This window comes from Acinonyx jubatus, chromosome F2 (genome assembly GCF_027475565.1).
Source record: "Acinonyx jubatus isolate Ajub_Pintada_27869175 chromosome F2, VMU_Ajub_asm_v1.0, whole genome shotgun sequence".
Taxonomy (NCBI): domain Eukaryota; kingdom Metazoa; phylum Chordata; class Mammalia; order Carnivora; family Felidae; genus Acinonyx; species Acinonyx jubatus.
In genome coordinates, this window is record NC_069394.1 from 69,742,851 (window position 1) to 69,765,868 (window position 23,018).

General features: G+C 41.1%; 1 protein-coding gene across 8 annotated transcripts in view; it reads left to right on the forward strand.

Moving 5' to 3' along the window:
- ASPH (aspartate beta-hydroxylase) overlaps positions 1-23,018 on the forward strand; it is a 222,546-nt gene that overhangs the window by 151,714 nt on the left and 47,814 nt on the right. For all 8 annotated transcript variants that reach the window (XM_053208017.1, XM_053208012.1, XM_053208011.1 and 5 more), the window contains 5 exons: positions 2,233-2,319; positions 8,673-8,823; positions 11,234-11,370; positions 18,872-18,970; positions 21,098-21,187. In XM_053208017.1, the coding sequence (XP_053063992.1) occupies positions 2,233-2,319; positions 8,673-8,823; positions 11,234-11,370; positions 18,872-18,970; positions 21,098-21,187 (564 nt within the window). The remainder of the gene's footprint in view (positions 1-2,232; positions 2,320-8,672; positions 8,824-11,233; positions 11,371-18,871; positions 18,971-21,097; positions 21,188-23,018) is intronic.

Below are 23,018 nucleotides of genomic sequence, written 5' to 3' on the forward strand. Positions count from 1 at the left end.
CTTCTTCTTCTTCTTCTTCTTCTTCTTCTTCTTCTTCCTCTAATAATAATACAGGGCAGTTACAAGAAAGTCACACAGAAAAAGATATTTAACATGAACCCTTCATCCCTTAAAAGTGGGTGGGGGGAGGGATGAGGATTTTTAGGGTGGTGAAACTCGTCTGTTTGATACTATAATGGTGGATACAGTCCGTATACATTTGTCCAAACGCACAGAATATACAACAGAATATACAATATGAACCCTAAGGTAAACTACAGACTTTGGGCAATTTTGATATGGCAGGTTCATCAGTTGTAACACATGTACCACTGTGGTGCAGGATGTTAATCATGGGGGAGGTAGCAGATATATGAGAAACCTATACTTTCTCTCAATTGTGCCATGAGTCTAAAACTGCTCTTAAGAAATAAAATCTTTAAAGAAATTAATACCGTGAGAGGGCAGCATATTTTAAAAAGCTATACAGACTTTTCTGACACTAAATGTGATGTGGAGTCTGTGTTCCCGGCCCGATTGATCTCTACAGCCAAGTCCCCGTTGTCAGCATGAACCTGCCTCTCGGGTCCGAGGCCTCCCTGGGCTGGGCCCCAGTATCTTGTGCTGCACGCACATCCCCCACACAGCACATGCTCCGTGCAGTGTCTGCCAGAGCTTCGTCACTGTTAGGAGACTTAACCGAAACAGCACCCCCACAGCCGAGTCGAGTACCCTCATCTCCGTTTTACAGGCCAGGCACCTGAGGCAGAGTCGTAAGTAACTTGCCATGCGTCATGCGCCTTCCAAGTGGTGGAGAGCAGACTCACATCAGTCGGTCTGGCTCCGGAACCGGCCCTCGTAGCCGCTCCACTGTGCATGTATTTCCCACCAGCCCCTCAGCACCACTTACGGGCACGTGAGAGGAAGTGAAAACCTCTTTCTTCGAGAACGTCTGCCTAGAGAACTGATCTTACATACCTTTAATATGAACACTGCCCGACCTTCCTCTAGTCAAGTCTGTCCGAAGTGGGAGTAAACAACAGCGGGGTAGGAGGTGCCGTTTGCTGTGCACAGCCACGTTGGAGAGGTACACTTTGTTGTGTGAAAACTCACTCGGTGAACGTCAAAACATACAAACCACAGCACGCTTCCGTTTAGATGAGGAATGAGTGGGTTTACCAGTGTATAGGGAGCTGAAGTGCCTCCCAAAGTTCATCTCAAAAAATCTGTCTCTATCCCATGGCTCCCAACATCCTCGACCTGCATCCGTCCATTGGAAACCAGGAGACGTGTGTTACCCCCTGGAATGGCCGTGGATGGAGTGTGGTGGGGGGAGGGTTCCTCACCCTCTGTTCCTTTTCCTGTGGTGGTGGTCAGAGACTTATCACAGGTGCTTGGGCCATCTTCTTAAGGGCCCACATGCGCTCCGGGGAGGGGTCACATGACCCAGAGTCGGTGAGTTTTCCCAGTCAAAACCCTCAAAATTGATTGGAGAGGAGCCAAATCAATCCTGATGTCCAGTGGGTGACAGGTACCATGCCAGGTGGCCTTCTCAACCTGCAGGCCTCACCCCCACCCCAACAGGTGCTTCAGACTTCTCCTTGCAGACCCCAGGACATTCCAGCTGCCAGCAGTATTCTTCCCCCAACTTAAAACCTAAATATTGTCTTCAAGAGCATAGTCAGGGATTTTGTAGTGTTTGGTGACAGATGGTAGCTACAGTTGTGCTGAGCGTAGCGTAACGTAGAGTTGTTGAATCACTGTGTTGTACATCTGAAGCCAATGGCAGACTGGGTGTCAACTATGCTTCTGTTGAAAAGAAAATGAAGAACTAATGCCCACAGGAACTGTGCATCTAGAGGGAAGGTGCAACTTTTTAAACAAAGACTTATAGTACATCATTTGCCAGGTTTCTGTTTTTAAAAGAAATAAAGTGCATTTATGTTCATTTTTACTTGTACGGTTGCCATACTTGTTAATGTTTTAAAAATCTTTGGTAAAACTGTCTTTAGACTCAAAATGGAGTCCAGGCAGTTTTGACAACATTAGCTGGTGAATATTAAAAAAAAACATATTGGGTGACTCAGTCGGTAGAGCATCTGACCCTTGAGTTTGGGGTCGTGAGTTCAAGCCCCACACTGCGCGTGGAGCCTTCTTAAAACACACACACACACACACACACACACACACACATACTGAATAACATTATGCATCTGAACTTGCTGTCTTTATGTAACTGCCTCTTCCTAACAGGGAAAAATTGAGGAAGCATTGAGTGCATTCCAAGAACTGGTTCGCAAATACCCTGAGAGTCCACGGGCGAGATACGGAAAGGCACAGGTATTCGAAAACCGTCCTCTGTAGAAAATGTTTTTGGTGTTTGTATTCTGTGTCATTCTTTCACTGCCCACTATTTTGCACTTGTCTTTTCTCTTGTAACTTATGTATAGAATCCATTTCTCATGCATATGTGTAAAGTCAAGCAAAAAATACTGTTGTAAAGGAGACAATTAACTTGCTATTGTGGCCTGGTGAATTCAACATTTTCCTGTCCTCCCTCCATCGGACTTCTCTCTGGTTTTCAAAAGAAGATCAAGAAGAATGCTATTGTCCTCAATGTCCCGTCACTGTCGTGCCCCATTCCTCAGAGTGCTCACTGAAGGCTCCTCGGAGCTTTAAGAACCTGTTTTGTAACTGGAGGCTGCAAGTGTGCTTAGGAAAGACGTGAAAATATAAAGTGGAATGTACTTTGTTTTCGCTGTGGTTTCTTTCCGCTGACTCCTTTCTCACCAGCTCCCTTTTCCCTACCTACCTCCATTCCCTCGTCTCCTTTCTTCTCTGACTCTTCTCTGACATCTTCCAGCTCTTTGTTTTGTGAAGCGTGTCCACATTCATCTGTAATTGCATACACCCACCAGATGCCACATGCTCTTTTTAGACCCTGGGATTCTAGAGGTCTCTGTCCTTGTGGATCTTGTATTCCCGTGGAAGGTATTTTGAAGGCTACCTAGTCAAAAATTACTTAGAGAAAGCCCACTCTGTGCCAGGCCCTGTTCTGGGCCCTGCAGATGAACCCCTCGGCAAAACATACAGAGTTTTGTCATTGTGATGGCGAAGCCTAGGACAAGATAAGATATAATGCTTGTTAGTGGTAAGGGCTAAGGAAAACCTAAACAACAACAACAACAACAAAAACCCCCAAAAACCGCACAGCATACGATGTGGGAGGGAGTTGATATGTTGGATAGGGTGTCAGGGAAAAGTCTACCCGGGAGGTGACAGTTGAGCAAGGCCATGAGTAACTATATAAATAAACATATATTTAAGCATATTATAAGGCATTAAGCATAACTATATTAGATCATCTTATATAATACATATCATAAAGAAAAGAAAAGCATACCTATTAAGATTTCTTGGCTGCAGGTGATGTGATTTGAGGACGACAGGGCAGATAGCACTTTAGATAAGTTGATCAGAAAAGGCCACTCTAGCAAGGTGGCAAGTGGCTGAAATGTGACAAGGTTACTGAGGGAGCTGTGCGGGCCGAGGGAACAGCTAGGCCAAAGGCTGTGATACAGGGAAGCGATGTTGGCAGAACAAGCTCCAGAACGGCAAGAAGGGCAAGCTGAGAGACGGTGAGGCGGCACAGGTGAGGCCGGGGCCTCACGGATGGTATTTTCCGTGCCCCAGCTTTATGCATGGACTTGGGCATCTTGTTTTTTCGTAAAGATTGTTTTGGTTCCCAGTTGGGGAATAGATTAAGGGAACAAAAGTAGGAGCAAAGAAGCATGGGACAGTATTCCAGGTATACTCAAGGGACAGTGGCGTGGAGACAGGGAAATGGCTGGGGAGGGCTTAATGTTGGCTTAGGTGTACAGGTCAGAGGGAGACAGGACTTGAGTCCTGGATTTTTGGTTCAGCCAGGTGAGGAAAGAGAGTGCTGGTTACTCACAGGGAAAGCTGGGAGAGGAACAGATTGGGGAGGTAGGAATGAAGTCAAGAATTCACTTTTCATCCTGTAATCTTTGTGATGCCTGTCGGACATTCAACTGGACATGGCAAGGAGACATTGAATTTATGATGTCTGGAGTTCAGGATAAAAGCCAGGGCTGATACACAATGTGTCAAGCAGCAAAACTCCCACAGTCCCGCCTGGTGGGATGAGATTCTCAGCCCTACTGGGACACAATACCAAAACTTTCCAGACCAAGGAGAACCTGACATCACCCCTTTGGAGGGAGTCAGTGCCGTGACTTGTATATGGCACTGACATGGAAACTGACACATCTGTGGATAAAACAAACAGGTTTTGCTTTGAACTAAAGGCGGCCACCATTTGAGACCCAGTTGCTCAAATTCTTATCTTTCTATTAAACACTCATTAAATTTTAATAAATTAAGTTTGTGAAAAATTAATGCAAAGAAGTTCCCCCTGTCCATGGTACAGACCAGGGGTAGTAGACAGCAATTATATCATTTTTGTAAATTAATTTGGTCAGTCATCCTCCAAAATTGCTAAATTCATTGGTGTTAAGCAAGACAGAATGTGTTCATTACCAAAAGATGATGCCTGTTCAAATAAGTGATGGGCTTTGTTACCAGTATTGACAGTCATTTGATTAAGAAAGCATATTAACTAGAGGGAATAATGATGGATACACATGGTAATTTAATTGTGGCAAAAATTCTTTGTGTTTAGAATTTTTCTTTTTACGTGATGGCGATTGTGGGTGCCAGAGTCTAAATAAACTCAGTACTTTCGCACATGTGATTGTTGGATTCGTATCTTTATTTAACAGTAGGAATTTGAGATTTTGGCCTCAGGCGATATTTTTTTGTCCCTAAACTATTCTGCTACAAGGTGTTATTGATACTAATGTTAATATGGTATTAAGCAAAACTTAGGCATGGTAAATTAAATTTTAATAGAGTAATTTAAAAGAAATTTTAAATGTCTAGGAGTTTTAAAAATAAGAATTTGAAAGAAGATGGATTCCATAGGGAGGAATAAATGATGAATTTTTCATTCTTTGTTAGCAAATTAAACAATTTTGTGGGAATATCCCAACAATTTTTTTTTAATTCAGCAACGTTAAGTTAAGTAGAAACTATAATATCCATCATTTCTGAAGCAGCACTGATACTATGTTATTCTTTGGATCACCATGAAAATCAATTTTGACCAAGTTCCCTGAACATCAATACAAAATGTTAAATTATAAATTCAGTTCACTTTATTATCTTACACAAACCATTAATGCCTCTGAGGCAGAAAATGACACGTTTCCTAGGAAGTTTGGATGGTTGAATTATTTCAAGTCAACAAAAGGCTTTGTGATGTTAACATCCTAGAACAAATGTTCTGTACCTGCCCAAACCATTTTACGTACAGATGCTAAGCTGATAGCAATAAATCTGTACAATTTTGATTTTCAAAGCAGTCTATTAGTTTCATTCAAGAGATTTTAAGAAGTATACGCCATTTTAATACTGATATTTTCCCAGTTCTGGAAGTTGTAAGAAGTTTTTACCTCATTAAAATGAAGGAACTTGGGATAGGTGGAGGAGAGGGAACAAGGTATATAAACTTTATCATCTTTCTGTCTTTTCAGATTGAGTTTTAGTTAGATATTTATTTCAATTTCTCTAAAGAAGGATTATCTTGGTAGACATTTCTCCTTCCGCCAACCTCGAAGAGACCCTCCGGATCCAGGATCTGTTTGGTAGCTTGAAGAGACTGGGCTGCATGGTCTCAAAAGAGCTCTCTCAGCTCCAGGACTCTGTCATTCTGGAAGTTATCTATGAATAATCATGTTTTGGGGAGTTAACTCACCATAGCCAAACTCAGAGGAAACTGATGCCTAAACAGAAAAGCCAGTATGTGAATATACCGAAGGCCATAGGGGCAGGATGACCAGTGTGGGTCATTGACATTGGACTTGCTCACCTGGTAGATAAGTCTATAATGGAGACAGACCACTTACAGATATGAACAGGTGGATAGTAGTATATTCTGAAGCTCTTTCTATCAACTTAGGATGAACTGCCCCTTTTTCATCAGGAAATTTTCATCTAGAAAAATCATAAATCTGTCCAGTTCTCTCTCTCTCTCTACTGCTTCAGTTCTAGTCCTCATCATCTTGGGACACTGACCTAATCAGTACGCAGAACAAGTTATTCTTTGATGTGATATTTTCTGAAAAGTTCTCCACAGATATTTTATCAATTTGTGCCGATTCTTACTAGTTCTGATTTGGAACAGGGGAGGGTGGATCGTTTTCTTACCACGCCTTCAAATTATGGAGTTGTGCTTCATTTTGGTTCTTCAGGCAACTATATATTGACTGCAGCCCACACTTTATTTAGAAAAGGTAAACATGTTAAATAGGATATTCTGAGAAAACCCTTTATACGCCACTTTTAGCCTCTAACTGGTATCATTTTTCCTCAAATGGTAATCTTTGAATTATAGTGTACTAAATCTGATGGGATTTTAACTACCATTTTACACATTCTCCTCTTTATCCCTCTCATATTTCATTCCCCACTCTCAATCTCCAGCGAAGACTCTTGCTTATTTCACTAAGAAAATGGAAGTATCCAAAGAGAACTTCTGCATGATCCCACTACAGCACTAACAGCCTCCCTTCCCCTCCTGCCATATGCTCCGCCTTCTCTCCTGTTCGCATGGATGAATTGTTCTGGTCCCCTTTCCCACCCTCTGCACCTGCTGAAGGACATCATTCTGATTTTTGCATTTCCTGTATCATCACACTTTCCCTCTCTACCAACTCCTTTGCATCAGCTTAGAAACATGCTGTAATATTTGCCATTATTAAAAAAAAAAAAATCTCTCCCTGGTCTCCACATTCCTTCCTCTCCACTTACTGGCCCATTTCTCTGCTTCCCTGTAAGGGTTGTGTGCACCTCCTTCCCTCCTGGTTTCCTCTGATCCTGCTCCATTCTGTTACGGGTCCCCAGTTGTCCCATAAAAAATGCTTTTACCAGGCTCATCAGAAGTGCCACAGTGCCCAATCCAGCATCATGACCAAGATGCCCAAGCTGATGGCCACTTCGAACATGATTGATCGCTCCCTCTTGTTACCTTGTATCACTTTGTCACTTCTTTGTTGTTATTTTCTCCTTACCTTTCTTTCTCTGTGCTTTTTGCTGGTCCTCCCTGTCTTTCCAACCTCTCTCCTGAATCCCAGACTCCTATATGTACCTTTCTATCCAGTATCTCCACTTGGGTGTCTAATCAGTGTTGAGTTCCATAGGTCCAAAACAGAACTCCTGATTCCAAATGCCTACCAACCTGTTCCTGCCCTCTCCTCCCTTTTTCAGAGGACTGCAGTTCTGTCTGGTACTTGCTCCAGCCAACACCCTGGAGTTCATCCTTGACTTCTCTCCCTCCCTTTCTGCCACATTCGGACCATCTGCACATCTTTTGGCTCTGACCTTCAAAATGTATCTGTAATCCAGCTATCTCCTACTACCTTCATCCAAACCGTCTTCATCACTCCTTGTCTGGGTTCCTACTGGAGCATCCTCACTGGCCTCTGTGCTTCTCTGCCACTCTTTCGGTCTGTTCTCCATACCACTGCCAGTGTGGTCCTTTCGATCATGTCAAAAACCCCTGTTGTGGGGGCGCCTAGGTGGCCCAGTTGGTTAAGCGTCCAACTCTTGATTGCGGCTCAGGTCATGATCTCACAGTTCATGAGATCAAGTCCTGCATTGGGCTGTGCTGACAGGGTGGAGCCTGGCTTGAGATTGATTCTCTCTCCCTCTCTCTCTCTCTCTCTTTCTGCCTCTCCCCCTGTTCATGTGTGCGCGCTCTCTCTCTTAAAATAAATAAACATTAAAAAAAAAAAACAAAACCCTGGTGCCTTTCCATCTCACATGGAGGTACTGTAGTGGAATTGGCAATAGCTTGCCAGGTTCTTCGCTGCCTGACCATCACCCTTCTACTAGTCTCCTCCTTGCCCCGCGCCTGCACCCGCCTTTCCTCCACCCGTCACTTCTCCCTCGGGGCCTTGCTTTTGCTGTTTTCTCCGCCTTGGAATGTTCTTCCTCCGGATATCCTCATGCCTCACTCCCTCACTTCTGTCAGGCCATCCCTGCTCATCCTGCCTAAACTAACTTTTCCCAACCACACCGGGGCCAGCACTCCTGAGCCGGCTGCATTTTTGACCCACAGCATTTATGGCTGCCAGGCACATGGTACTTTCATTTGTATGTTGTCTTTTTCTTCATAATGAAGCAGAATGAGAAAAGGGCTTTGTGTTGTTTATTTTGCCTGCCAAGTGGCTCTCGGGTAATAGCTGTTGAATGAATGAGTGAACACACAAACTACTGAGAGAATAGGAAGTACGGACTGGAGCTCTGTCTGTGTAATGTTAATATATAACATGATACAGATCTCCATCAGCCCAGCATATATTAATTCCTCTTGCTTTTATGGCATTTTTCCTCCTCTGCAGCTTGAGAGCTAACCGGTCTTCGTGTTACTTAGATAGCATGTTGTCTTGCTTTTTTTGGTTTGCTTTTGAATCGCTTGAAAAGGAGAAAATTTTAATGTGTCTCAGATTGCTTTTGATGCATGTCCAGAAATTAAGTTTGCATGCATATTTTGGGTGATTACAAATATATCTTGTCATGGGACATTTATCCAGTGTGGGGACTTCCTCTAGTGTGAAGACGATCTGGCCGAGAAAAGAAGGAGCAATGAGGTGCTTCGTGGGGCCATCGAAACCTACCAGGAGGTGGCCAGTCTGCCCGATGTCCCCACAGACTTGCTGAAGCTGACCTTGAAGCGGCGCTCAGACCGACAGCAATTTCTGGGTAAGATGGAGTAAGAGTTAATTCAACAGCAAATGCCATGCTGTATATTCTTAGAAGAGTGTAGTTACCTGGAAGGGAACCTGACTTTCATAACTGATTTCGCGTAATTTACCTGAAAGTGTCCCAGACGGAAATGGCAGTCCTAACCTTAATACTTAGAAAGATACAGATGGTATTTTACCACCTTTTCCCCACCCACCCCCCCCACCCCATTTTAAAGCTAGGCAGATGGGATGCTCGGAGGTTGGATAATTTGCCTAAAGAATCATAGCTAATAAACTAATAGGTCTGGAATCAAAAACTCTTCCTGCGGTGCCAGACTCTTCTCTCTTAACCATAACAAATTGATTCCTGGAGGTTGAAGTTATAAGTGCAACAGTTTTTATAGAGGGAATATTAGGAGTTCCAGGCACTAAAAATTTTGCCTGCAAAGTTTGACTCCATACCAAGGAAAATGATAGGAAGAAAAAAAAAAAAAACAACTTCTTAAAACCACTAGGTAAATTTGCAAATGCTTTGAAAAGAGCAGCATAAAGCATCCTCTCTGACCCAGGTTCCCATGCCAAAGGCAGATAAGACTAGCTCTAACCTAACTTCGTTATTATCTGGCTTGTAATTCTCTCCCACCTAACTTGTCATCAGTAAACCAGATGGAAGAATCTAGGCCAAGTGTAACTGCTCAGGTGGGTGCTAGTGGCTGGGTAAGTTACATGAATAATTATTGATGTCACTAGGAGAGGCTCCTATAAGTAATATTGGAAGCCAGCTGACCCTGTTATCAGATAGGAACAGAACCCAAGTTATGATTAGAAACTAGAAGGCCCATTAGACTTCTATTCAGAAGAGCCAGTCCAGAAGAAGATAAGCATATGGCACCCACACAGGATGGAAAAGGCAAGGGTGCCACTCATTGGAGGCACTTGCCTTAGGCATAAAATCAGTATTACTGAGTGTTTTTCTTGCCTCAGTCTCCAATATGGCTTTGTTAGGCACTATTCACTTAGTCTGCCCTTAAAATGTTGATATTTCTTTCATTGTGGATTTTTTTAGAAAGAATGCATAAAAGTATCGCTCATCTTGTTTACTGAATTTTTGGCAGCCTCTTCAACTTTGCTTTGAGTATCTCACTTGCCTCACCTTGTTTCTGGCCCCAGTGGAAAAAGACTGACTATAAATAAATCTAACCCCCTTCTGCAGCCATCCTTCAATACTTGAATATAGTCTTTTTCCCCAAATGAGAATAAGGCAAGTTCATGAGAGGAGGCTCTGTGAGGAGAGGATTATAGGGAGAAGATGTTGTTGAAGGTGACAAGGTGGTGAAGTTTACTCACAGTAGAACACAGTTGGGTGATGCAGCGTGGAAGGAACAGAGATAGTAGCCAAAGGGATTTTCCATCTGGGCCTTTGCAGCGGTTAACAGGGGAACTGTAGGAACAGAAGAAACATACGAATCTAAATTGGGCAGGTAGGGAGGAAGGGAAGAGTGGAGTCAGATTTGTTAGTGAGGGAATGAATAGCTCAGCAAATCCATTCAAGATTGGCCAGTAGAGGGGCAAGGCCATGGGATAAACTGGTGATGTTTTAGGCTGAACAGGTTAACTGTTAGCAGGACGTACAACTGCATTAGCCTGATATCCCATCATACTCTTGGCTAATAAATACTTCGTTTGTGGGCAACTGAGCCCTTTAGGGAATTAATTTTGTCATGTATACTAGCCGTCTTTTGCACATTTTCCCATATTCAGTTTATTTCTGTGTGGAGAAGTAGTGACAGTTGGCCCCAGAAATTTTAAATTTCCATCCGATAGCCTTAAAAATCGACCAGAACTAGGGTTTTCATGATGCCTGTTGCGCATAGTATCCTATCGTCCACCAGAGGGTCCCATAATACCAGATGATGTCTCCTTCGCTCCATGACTAGGTTATTCGTTACCTAGAGATGAGGACAGTCTTATTTGGAAACAGCTACAGAGGTGTACCTCAGTGCCTTTTCAAGTTCCATACAAGGTGCTAGACTCGAAATCTGTTAGACTTTTTATTCGTTCTCTATTCATAATCTTGAAGTTAATCATGATAAACCAAAGATACACCGGTCAGACATTTTTTTACAAGGAATTGATAAAACTTTTCAAAGAGGGAATTCGACGTAAGAAAAATGTTGATGGATTTAGAAAATGAGAATGTCTTTAAAATGTGTATAATCAGTATTACATTTACTATCTACTTATAGAAGTTGTTGATAATCATCGCAATTGCATGATGAAAGCTGAAGAGGCCATCATTAAAACTGTATGGTCAGATTTAAGCTGGTCTCGGGGCTCTATTGAGTAGTCTCTTGTGATTCACACTCTCAATACAAAGATATATTATTGATGTTGGTTGGTTTGTTTGTTTCTTCCTACCAAATCAGGTCATATGAGGGGTTCCCTGATTACCCTACAGAAGTTAGTTCAACTATTTCCTGATGATACTTCTTTAAAGAATGACCTTGGAGTGGGGTACCTCTTGATAGGAGATAATAACAATGCCAAGAAGGTTTATGAAGAGGTAAGCAAACAGCAGTCTCCTGTTAACTACATCAGATTGTTTTGAGCAAGAAGTTTTAATATTATTGTAAATCGCATTTATTGCACCCAATCTCCTGTTTTCTTTGTTTTAAATTAGGTTAAGTGGAATGTAAGCATTATTATGTTGACATATTCGAAACTTTGTTTTCATCCCTTTTTTCCCTTAATCAGAAAAATGTAAATTTTAATTCATACTTGGTACAGCAAAACCTTCAACTTATAATTGTGATCATTTTAAAACTGTATTTATCAGTCCACAGACATCCTTTCTGACAGTGTGCTTCGTGACAGGAAGTGAAACTCCATTTTTCCATGAACGTTAAAATACATAGCCTTTTCCTTTTTTCACAAAAAGTCCGATCTACAGAGAGACTACAGACCAGGAGCCTTTCAGGCATGTGGAGTAAATTACTCACCTCTTGGAGGGCAGTGACTCTTTGATCCTCCAGCAGGGACGCCTTTGAAGGGATTTTTACCTTATAGTGGTTATTTTAATAGATAACCTCCAAGTCACAAGTAACTATAAATCTAGGAAGCTGTGACTCCTTCAAGCAATAAGGAATTCATTTGGTATAAATAGGATACCAAATGAACTTTGACACTGGAGAAAGTTAATGCATCTATAAAAGAAAAGGAACACATTTACCTGTTATTCTTTAATTTAGGTGTTTTGGTCCATGGGTTTTAAGCTCGTGTGCTTTACATCAAAGTGCTACTACTCAGTGATCCAATATGATTCCTCCTGATTGTTTTTTTTTTTAAGTTTATTTATTTTGAGAGAGAGAGAGAGACAAAAAAGAGAGAGCACATGCATGAGCAAGAGGGGGAGAGCAGAGAGAGGGAAGGAGAAAATCCCAAGCAGGCTCCATGCTGCCCACATGGAGACAGACTCAGGGCTCGAACTCACGAACTGTGAGATCAACCTGAGCCAAAATCAAGAGTTGGCTGCTCAACCAACTGAGCCACCCAGGCACCCCAATTCCTTCTGTTGTAAAAATGCTGTCAAAATATGGTGATTTCATACTCAGGCTAGGGACTAGATCTATTCACAAAGGGATGCTTTCTCCCTTTTATTGGGGTTGAGGCTTAATTGAAAATCATTGAATTTCAGAACAATTTTCTCTTCTTCCTTCTGATAATTTTTATATTTTCTGAAGGCTGCTGAATTTTTAATATGTAATATTTGAATTTGTAATATAATATTACACATTTTATAACATGTGTAATATCTGCATAAAGTAGATTGATCCTACAGCATTGAAAATATGTGCCATTCGCTAAAATACCTGGTCCAGGTCCTACAAGAAGTCCATGTGGGTTTGTAGTTGCTAGTGACCAAAACCTAATGGTTAGTTTTGTTTAAGAGACATATCATGTATTTCACAATTCAGGACCTTATGAATATAAGAAGTTTCCACCTATATCAGAATACCTAGATATACCCATTATCCTGCCTATCCTAGAAGCCTTAGAGATGGAATTGTAGATTTCCTTCTTTCTCTCCTCCTTTCCTTCCTTCCTTCCTTTCAAAAATCATGAGCAAATATTGACTGCATGCCAAGCAGATTTGAGGTTAGGGCAGGATCTGAAAGCATCCTAGATTCTCCCACTCACTATGGATTTCTTTTCAGAACCTTCCTTGAATATATTCATTGTTTTTACCTGTTAGTAGATGCCAGATATGTGAAACATTTTAATGCATCTTGAAAAATAATGTTTTTCTATTGTCATTTGTATGTTTGAAATCATAATCTCATCTGAGTAATCATAACAAGATGCAGGAAGTCTAAAACAGGGCCATATTACACAATTGAGTGGGTTTCTTCTTAAAGAAGCATTAATAGACTGAAAATATATGTGAGGTTTGCCTTTTCTTCCCGCCCCTCACTTCTGAGTTAATAAGCTACGTCTAAGGCATGCTCTTTCCCTACCCAAAGTTGATCCTGATATGTCTGTGTCTCAAAGGTCATTTTCAGAAGAAATTTTCTACTTTTCTTCATGTTGATTTTTGTCTTTAAGTAAATTTATAAAAATCAAGTCATTGTTGGTTTCCTTTCTGGGATTTTCTTTTTCTTTTCTTTTTCTTTTCTTTGTTGCTTTTCAGTTTCAACAAGGCTTTGCTTTACAATGGTTTGATGTAGATTGCTGACAGCTGTAGTTTAGAGATGACCGTCATTCACCTTGGCATTAACAGTTAATCAAGCCACCCGTGTTCTAGAGTCTAGCATTTTCCCGATTTTTCCCTCCATTCACTTAGCCCACACGTGTTGATTGAAACTCACACACGCCAGCTTGGGAAATGGTAGTTAAGGAAACAAACATATGGTGTGAGTTCATGGACTTTCAACCTGATGTCAAATCCTAAGCTTCCGTTAATTTACCCTCTGAATATCTTTCAAATCCACTCTCTTTTTAACCCAAGGTCTCATCCCCTCTTGCCTAAACTAAGGCACATTTATCCTGTCCAGGCTTGCCGTCCTCCAGCCTTCATCAACACAAAACACAAATCAGACCATCCCACCCTTGGCTTCAAACTCCTCATTGGTTCGCACTGCCCCCAGCAGTGGTCTTCCCACATGCCTGGTTGCATAGCCTTCCAGTGAAGCAGGCTCAAGCAAAAACGTGCGATTTGTATGCTTAAGTATTTATGTATGGTGTTTATTTAATCATACAAGATACATGTTAGGTAGTAATGTACATCATGAAAGGTGCATGCCCCCAAATAAGTTTTAAGATGAGACGAAGTCTTCTAAATACTCTTAAATTTCATTAAATTGCAAAAAAAAAAAAAATCTAGTCACTGAAAATTTTCTATTTTATTTAAACTTTTTTTATTCTCTTTTCTAATGATAAAATTTAAGAGAAGCCTAATGCAACCAACAAGGGAAACAGATAAGCACAAAAGGCAGAAATCATTTGCAGCCTCATTGTCACATGCAGACCACCATGAAAACGTGTGGTATGTGTCCTTCTAGTCTCTTTTCCATACACAGAACATACACTTGTCTTTTTTAATTAAATTGGTTTGTATTAACCATACTATCACCGGAATTTTTATAAGTGAATAAATATTCTTCTAGAACCTCATTTTTAGTAGCTACCAAGTGTTCCTTCTTAGGGATATATCATCATTAACTAAACTGCCTTGGCTGGATAGGTTATTTCTAATTTTTTTTTAACATCTTTTCATTTTTGAGAGACAGAGACAGAGCCTGAATGGGTGAAGGGCAGAGAGAGAGAGAGACAAAGAATCTGAAGCAGGCTCCAGGCTCTGAACTGTCAGCATAGAGCCTGACGCGGGGCTTAAACCCACGAACCATGAGATCATGCTCTGAGCTGAAGTCAGATGCTTAACTGATTGACAGATTGTTTCTTAACCTGGATAAGTTATTTATAATTATTTTGTTGTAGTAAACAATGCTGCAGTGAACATATTGGTACATATATCTTTATGTATTTTTTTATTGGAGTATAGTTGACACACAATGTTACATTAGTTTCAGATGTACAACATAGTGATTCAACATCTTCATACGTTATGCTAAGCTCATCACAAGTGTAACTGCCATCTGTCACCACACAACACTATTACAGTACCATTGACTCTATTCCCTGTGCTGCCCTTTCATCCTCGTGATTTATTCTATAACTAGAAGCCGTACCTCCCGCTCCCCTTCACCCATTTTGCCCATCCCCACAGCCCCGTCCCCTCTAGCCACCAACACTTTGTTCTCTGTATTTATGGGTCGGTTTCTGCTTTCTTTTTTTGAATTTTATTTATTTATTTTTGAGAGAGAAAGAGAGTTGGGGAGGGCAGAGAGATAGAATCCCAAGTAGGCTCCGCACCATCAGCGCAGAGCCTGACGCGGGGCTCAAACTCACAAACCGCGAGATCATGACCTGAGCAGAAGTTGGTCACTTAAGCAACTGAGCCACCCAGGTGCGTCTCTGCTTTTTTTGTTTGTTTTGTTTTTCAGACTCAACAGAGAAGTGAAATCATACGGTATTTGTCTTTTATCTGACTAATTTCACTCAGCCTTATGCCCTCTAGGTCCAACCGTGTTGTTACAAATGACAAGATCTCATTCTTTCTCATTCTTTTTTATGGCTGAGTAACGTTCCATTGTGTATATATACCACATCTTCTTTATCCATTCTTCTATCGATGGATACCTGGGCTGCTTTCATAGTTTGACTATTGTAAATAATGCTGCAATCAACATAGGAGTGCCTATATCTTTTTGAATTAGTGTTTTTGTTTTCTTTGGGTTAAATACCCAGTAGTACCCAGTAGTGAAATCACTGGATTGTGTGCTAAAGAACAAATTGATATTTTAATGATATGTATATGCAATACTGTTTGTAATTATAGGATTTGGTTTTTTTTTTTTTCTTGGCACTGTGCCATGCAGAGTTTATACTGGAAGCAGAAATATCAACTATACTTGTTTTTTGTCACTGTCTCTGTTGTGTGTGTGTATAAAGAAAAAGAGACAGAATCTATATAGTATTATTAATATTAATCTCAATTTTATTTTCTCAGAAACTTTATAAAGCCACTTGTCATATCATGAGGCTTTGTTGATTGCCATTAGATAATATAAGCCACACGTTCATTCTCCATCTACTTGTAAACTACAATAGGGACAGGACCTTTTGTGATTTGCCTTCTGCCCCCTTTTTTCCAGTCTCATTCCCTTTTGCCGTTCCTGGTCCATTATTCTTTTCCACTCACTTTCTCCTATGCCTTGAGTGCCTCCTCCCCCGCCATCCGCCATCTTCCCTTCACCTGGTGAACTCCTGAGCACCTTTCAGACCTTGCCTTTGCCACACCAATCCTAGAGCGAGCAAGGTACTCCTCCTCTTTACCCCCCTGCATGCCTCGTGTCTATCACCATGTCGATTATCACTGTCTGCTTGTGAATCTGTCTTCCTCCCTTGACTGAGACTTCCCTTGAGAAAAGAGTGTATCTCATTTATGCTTATGTGTCCAGAGCCCAGAAGAACTCTGTATATTCTAAAATATCTGGCAAATGAATACATTTGTTAATTACCTGAGAGGATGACTGTGGGTCTGAATAGATAGAAATGTCATCTGTGTGGTTGCAATCGTTACAATAGTCCCCTCATATAACAGTCCCCTTATGCTGGCAGAAACGTGAGTGGCCTCAACTCAGTTAAGTTCCAGCAACATTTATTGCACTTTTGCTCGGTAACAGGTGCTTGGAAGGTGAAGAAGAAACAGAGTCTGTGCTTTCAGAAATCTGGTTAGGAGGAAAGCCTGGCACTCACTCATCCATTCAGTTAGCACAGCTTTCTTGATGACCTGCCATTTGCCGGGCACCGTTGTAAGCCCCGGGGATCAGCAGTGAGTGCAGCAGACAAAATCCCTGTACAGCTGAGGCCTTAGCGGGAAAAATAAAAGAATAATAAGTCAAATGGTGACGAGCACTGTAAAGAAAAGAATCAGCGAAATAAAAGTCAAGAGAGTGACTAGTAAATGGGAGGTTGGTTCTGTTTTATATGGGGTGGTTGGGGGTTGGCTTCACCAAGATGGTGACCTCTGAGCACAGATTTCATCAAGGTGAAGAGTGAGCCATTTCCATGTTTGGGAGAAGACTTTTTGAGGCAAAGAAGTGCTGCACATGCAAAGGTCCTGAGGCAGGGGTGCCTTTGGCTTGCTGTGCAGCAGCAAGGAGTCCAAGGCGCCTTAGGTTGGCTGGTGGGAGGGGCTTAGGAGAGGAAGCAGAGAGGTAGAGAGGCCCAGCTCAAGGGAGGCCCAGGAGACCATTCCCTAGAACTTAGTCTTTTACTCTGAGTGGCATGGAACCCATCTGGGTTCTGAACAGAAAAAGAATGAGGTCTGACATAGGATTCAGTGAGCTCCTTCAGGGCCCCTGTGGAGAACGGGCTATAGGAGAGCAGGCTGGTGGTGCAGAAGGTCAGCAGTTAGGAGTCTTGTGTGAGAACACAGGGAGAGGTGACAAGGCGTAGAGCAGGGTGGCAGTGGTGAAGGAAGTGGCAGAGGCATGATTCTGAACATATGGGGAAGGTGGTGCTGACTGGATTTGTGCGTGGAGGAGGTGCAGGACCAGACAGGACCCGAAAATTTATAAAGTATCAGCAGTATGCACTGTGGACTCTTGAAGGGCAGGGCGTCCCCTCTCCCTTACTCACTTGGTCCTGGGTACAGAGCCCAGGCTGGCTGCTACTCCCTTTCCCCACTCAGGCTGAAGGATGAAGAGAAGCTACGGGATATTCAGGACATTCGTCTTACGCGCACTCCACTCAAACCGTCGGCTTTCGCTTTTGTTCCATGAATTAGTTTGTCTGGGCAGCCTCAAAGGGGAATGATGTTGTCTTGCTTTCTCCCTGCTAATATTTAACTTGGAGGCATGCTGCATAATTTATCTTTAATCATAATAAATGCATATGATCATAGGGATTCTATGTATATTAAATATTTACTTGGGTTTTATCACAGAATATTGGATTTGCTTGTCACTTTGTCCTCAGTCCTTTTTTTTTTTTAATTTTTTTTTTAATGTTTATTTATTTTTGAGACAGAGAGAGACAGAGCATGAACGGGGGAAGGTCAGAGAGAGAGGGAGACACAGAATCCAAAACAGGCTCCAGGCTCTGAGCCGTCAGCACAGTGCCCGACACGGGGCTCGAACTCACGGACCGCGAGATCATGACCTGAGCCGACGTCGGCCGCCCAACCGACTGAGCCATCCAGGCGCCCCTGTCCTCAGTCCTTAAAACGGTCTGGGCATTCAAGAAATTTGTGTTAAATAAATGGATTGTGAAATTTAGATTGTAAAAATCTAAATTGTCTCTTATTTAAGGCAATGTGTAAAGCACGTACATAAAGAAAGGTATAATAACCACTCAGAGTTGACTTTAAATACAGCAAATTTAAAGCAGTTTTTCCCTGATCCCTAAAAAAAATATTCAGGTCATATCAGTTGACACAGACTTTGCTGATTTGCATTGTTCAATTGATGCTTTAATGGTCATTGCCTTTTCATTGTAGTCTTCATTCCTTTAAAAAAAATTTTTTAATGTTTATTTTTGAGAGAGAGACAGAGTGCGAGAGGGAGGGGGGCAGAGAGAGAGAGAGGGAGACACAGAATCTGAAGCACACAGAACTGTCAGCACAGAGCCTGATGCGGGGCTCAAACCCATGAACTGTGACATCATGACCTGAACCAAAGTTGGACTTTAAATCAACTGAGCCACCCAGGCGCCCAGATTTCTTCATTCATTAAGAATTGGTGGATAGATGTACAGACTTTTTGAGTTGACAAGAAATGGGGGTATTGAAGCCGAATATCGCAATGAGACAAAACACTGTAGCGTTTTAGGCTGTAACATCATAATGTGGACCCAAGCACAGCAAAGCTAATTAAAATTTCTTTTGACAGTCATTTGTAGAATGTGTATCAGTCACAATAGCTTTCCATTTTCTTTGAGTTTAGGTTCTGAATGTGACGCCTAATGATGGCTTTGCTAAAGTGCATTATGGCTTTATCCTGAAGGCGCAGAACAAAATTGCTGAGAGCATTCCCTACTTAAAGGTAACTATGCCTGCCTTTCCTCTTTTTTTCATCTTCTGATTCCTTTGAGTCATTTGGATTCCCTTGATTATGCATTGTCGACTAATTGGCCTGCACCGCGGAGTACTTTCATCTTCAGAATGTACACCCTCTGACCATGACATTCATGGGCAGTGATTGAGAGTGTTGGATGTAGAAATGCCAACCATACGAGCAGAGATTATTTGGAAAAGACGTTATGAAGAAATTCCTAAAACTGTAGTTACTAGTTTTTATTTAAATGGGAAAGGTAGATCAAAATTACTAATGTAATACTTTGGAATATGGGCAATGCATTAAATGTTCCTTTTACAATTCAATTATACATTCAGTCTAGGCTGAACAAGGGCTCATGGCAACCTACATAAAGTATGGTAACAAATGGCACCTGAATAGGTCAAACCCTAAAAACCCTGATAGCTCAGGTTTAATACCTGAGCTCAGGTTTAATACTCAGATTAAAATATGCTGTCATTTTTTTCCCTTGTATATCTAATTGAATCCTTGCAGATGCAGCAGAATCACATTTGGTCTAGCTAAGGGCTATTCAGTAGGACTTTCTGTCACAGTGGGAATGTTCTTTGTTTGTATGTTCCGGTATGATAGCCATTAGCCGCATGTGGCTATTGGGCAACTGAAATGTGGCTGATGTGACTGAGGAACTGAATTTTTAACTTTCATTTTAATTTAAATAGTAACATGTAGCTAGCAGCTACCATATTAGACAGGTAGCTGGTGGAATACCTATGAACTTTTTTTTTTTAAGTAGCAGTATGTATCACACTTCCATGATCTCTCTTTTTCACATGACTTAAATCAGAGCTCTCAAATAGCAATCCACTGATTGCAAATAACTTGCATATTTTATTTGGCCAGCACAGTTCTATTAAAAACAATTTTAAATTGCTTGCTTTAGTTAAGAATCTGAGCGTTTTATATAATCATGCACATTTCTGATTTCTCTTGAAAGATCACATCTGGCCCACATCCCAGCATTGGAGAAGAGCAATGTTGTCCCCTTGAGGTGGCCCGCCACCCCCCAGTCTCCCTTGGCCGTCACCAGGCCTCTGCAAACCTTTACATTCTCTGCCAGGACCCTCTGGGCATGTGGGTTTCTCTGATTGAAAGTGTTCCCCTTACATTTCCTTTGACATAATAAGGGGCTATTAGTACCCTCCTTGCTTCAGAGATGGGGAAACAGAGCGTGGGGTCTGTTAGTTAACCTGCCAGTCAAGAGCCCCGATCACAGCTCTCCTCCTCTCCTGAGTGATTCTTCTGTTCCTCGCTGCTACCTTCCAACATTATGCAAGTAAAATTTCTTCCTAGTGAAGATAATGGGTTTCTCATGAAGAGACCTGAAAATGCAGATTTTTAGAAAAAATTTCTTGATATTTAAATATTTTTTTACTTCTGTCCTTCTTTTGCTTTTCTAAATTTACTCTATTTTAATGTTTTTTCTCTCACTCTCTTTTTTTTGTTATTGTTATTGTTGTGTATACACATCTCAATTCAGTCCTTATGCGGGAGACAGGGCAGAAATCAGCTAAATGTTTTAGCACAGGATTTGTTTAATAACAGCTACATTTTCGAAGATTCTAGCTGGCTTTAATCCTAACTGTAAGTTTTGTAAAAGATTTCATTAAAAGGTGAGGACGCATTTGTTTTGAGTAGAATGAAACACTATTTGCATTTAGGTCTCTATCACTTCAAACATTTTATGAGCAACTAAACATTTTGGTTTAGGAATAAGAAGCCTCCAGATGACATATGGTCAGATTTGGAGAGCAAAATAAATGGGATAGATACCCAGTCAAGAAATTCTTTGGGATATTGAAATATGATAGTTTCCACAGAGATGATTCATATATTAATTTTATGGGCTAGGAGATTGTTAATTTATGGCAAATGTATTGTTAAATTAAGCTTTATGACCTCTTTTTGGGTTTGCACTGTAAATGTTGACCAGTAACCTAATTGCCAAACTTTAATATTGAGATGAATTTTTCTGCTCCTTAGGTTTTTATATGGTATATAAAGATTAAGTAAATCAATGAACTAAAAGCTGGTATTTAATTTTTTCATTAAATGCTAACACTGTCCTTTTTATAGGAAGGAATAGAATCTGGGGACCCCGGCACTGACGATGGCAGGTTTTACTTCCACCTGGGGGATGCCATGCAGAGGGTTGGGGACAAAGAGGTAATGAGTTTGTGAAGTTTTTGTTCTCTTAACAGAGGGTAGACTAGGTGGGGCGGGGAGGGTAATTCTAGGAGAAATTAACAACTGAAAACATATTTAGAGCGACTTTTGAAGGTGGTGATTGAAACAATTTAGCTATTTTTTTAAGTTTATTTATCTTTGAGAGAGAGAGACAGAGAGAGAGAAAGAGAGCGCGCGCGTGCGCGCCTGAGCATGAGTGTGGGCGGGGCAGGGAGAGAGGAGACAGAACCTAAAGCAGGCTCCACACTGTCAGTGCAGAGCTCGCCTCAGGGCTTGAACTCACAAACTGCAAGATCGTGACCTGAGCCAAAGTCAAGAGTCGGATGCTTAACTGACTGAGCCACCCAGGCACGCCAAAACTATTTAGCTATTTAAACTTTTCTTAAAAAGCAACCCAACAACTCCTGCAAGCCTAGAAAGAATTTTGGGGATTTTTGACTCTTATAGTCTCTTTTAAGAAACTAGCTGAGTAATCATGAGACCAGCCTCTCATTTAGTACGTGTATATGTGTGTGTGTGTGTGTGTGTGTGTGCACATGTGTGTGTCTGTGTGGATAAAGCATAAGCATTGTCCTGAAAAAATATTTTTTAAAATTATGAAACGAAGAGATATCTGAAATTGCTTAAATATCTTTTAACAATATGTCTAGATTTGTTTTTATTTTATTTGGGGTATTTAAAAAGTAGTTATTTTTAGAATGAAGTCTTTATTCAACTGATCCCTAAGCAACTGAACTCAGTGGTTAATTATGTAAATTACCTTCTGGTATTTAATGCCAAGTTTGAGATGAATACCTATAGCTAGAGTAATGACAGGTACTGATACACAAAATGTAGTAGCTAAACCAAATTACGTGTTTTCTTTGTGATTACTGCTTTTTTCTGAGTACCGTGTCAGCTTCTTTAAACATAACTTTAGATTATTAATCATGACATCATATACTGAAGTTACCAAATTGTCAACAATCACCATGATTTACAGGCTGTTGGTGGAGAGTGAAGCCTACCTTTTCCATCTTACATCATCACAAGGCTCTAGAGTGGGCTCTCCTTACAGTCAGGGGCAAAAGGGCGAAGCGAGACACTGAATCGTTGTAACCAGTGCATTCCATATACGTAGTAAAATGCAGTCGGCTTAAAGGATAAAAATAAAAGATAACAGAGCTTCAGGTTTCTAAAATTAATAAGAACGTGGAAGCATCTTGACACTTGAGGGTTCATAAGAGCAGGGGGTTTTGTGATGGGGTAATTGCCAGCTAGAGACATGAACTGATTTGCGGTAAGAGAGATTTGGATGATTGTCAGTTTGCTTTATACATTTCTATGCATCTGTCCCTTTCTCCTCTAACCTACCAGTCAGTCAACTGGAATAAAATGAGACATTAGACGTGAAGAAAGGAAAATAACTCGCTGATCAGTTCTCGTTTTTGTGTTCCTTGTTTTAGATATAAATCCCTGGTACCTCTTTTGAATGAGAAGGATAAAAAAGATTTTGCTATAATATCTAACACTGGATAAATGTTCACGTCTGATTGCTATAAATGTAATTGTCACTAATTAATTTATCTTTGAACTTCTTAGGGTCCAGGGCAAAGACAGATAAGAGAAGTCTGTGATTTTTTTTCTCTCATCTTAGATGAAAACAGCCCTTACTTCAAGGGCAAAGAATTCACTACTAAACATTTGTCAAGGGCTTGGGATTTGAACCTATGGGACTGTTCTATCAGCTTAATTACCATCAAGATGCAAAGAACACCACAGTTCTTGAATTTAAAAAATTCACTGGGATTCATCCTTACAGGAGAACAAA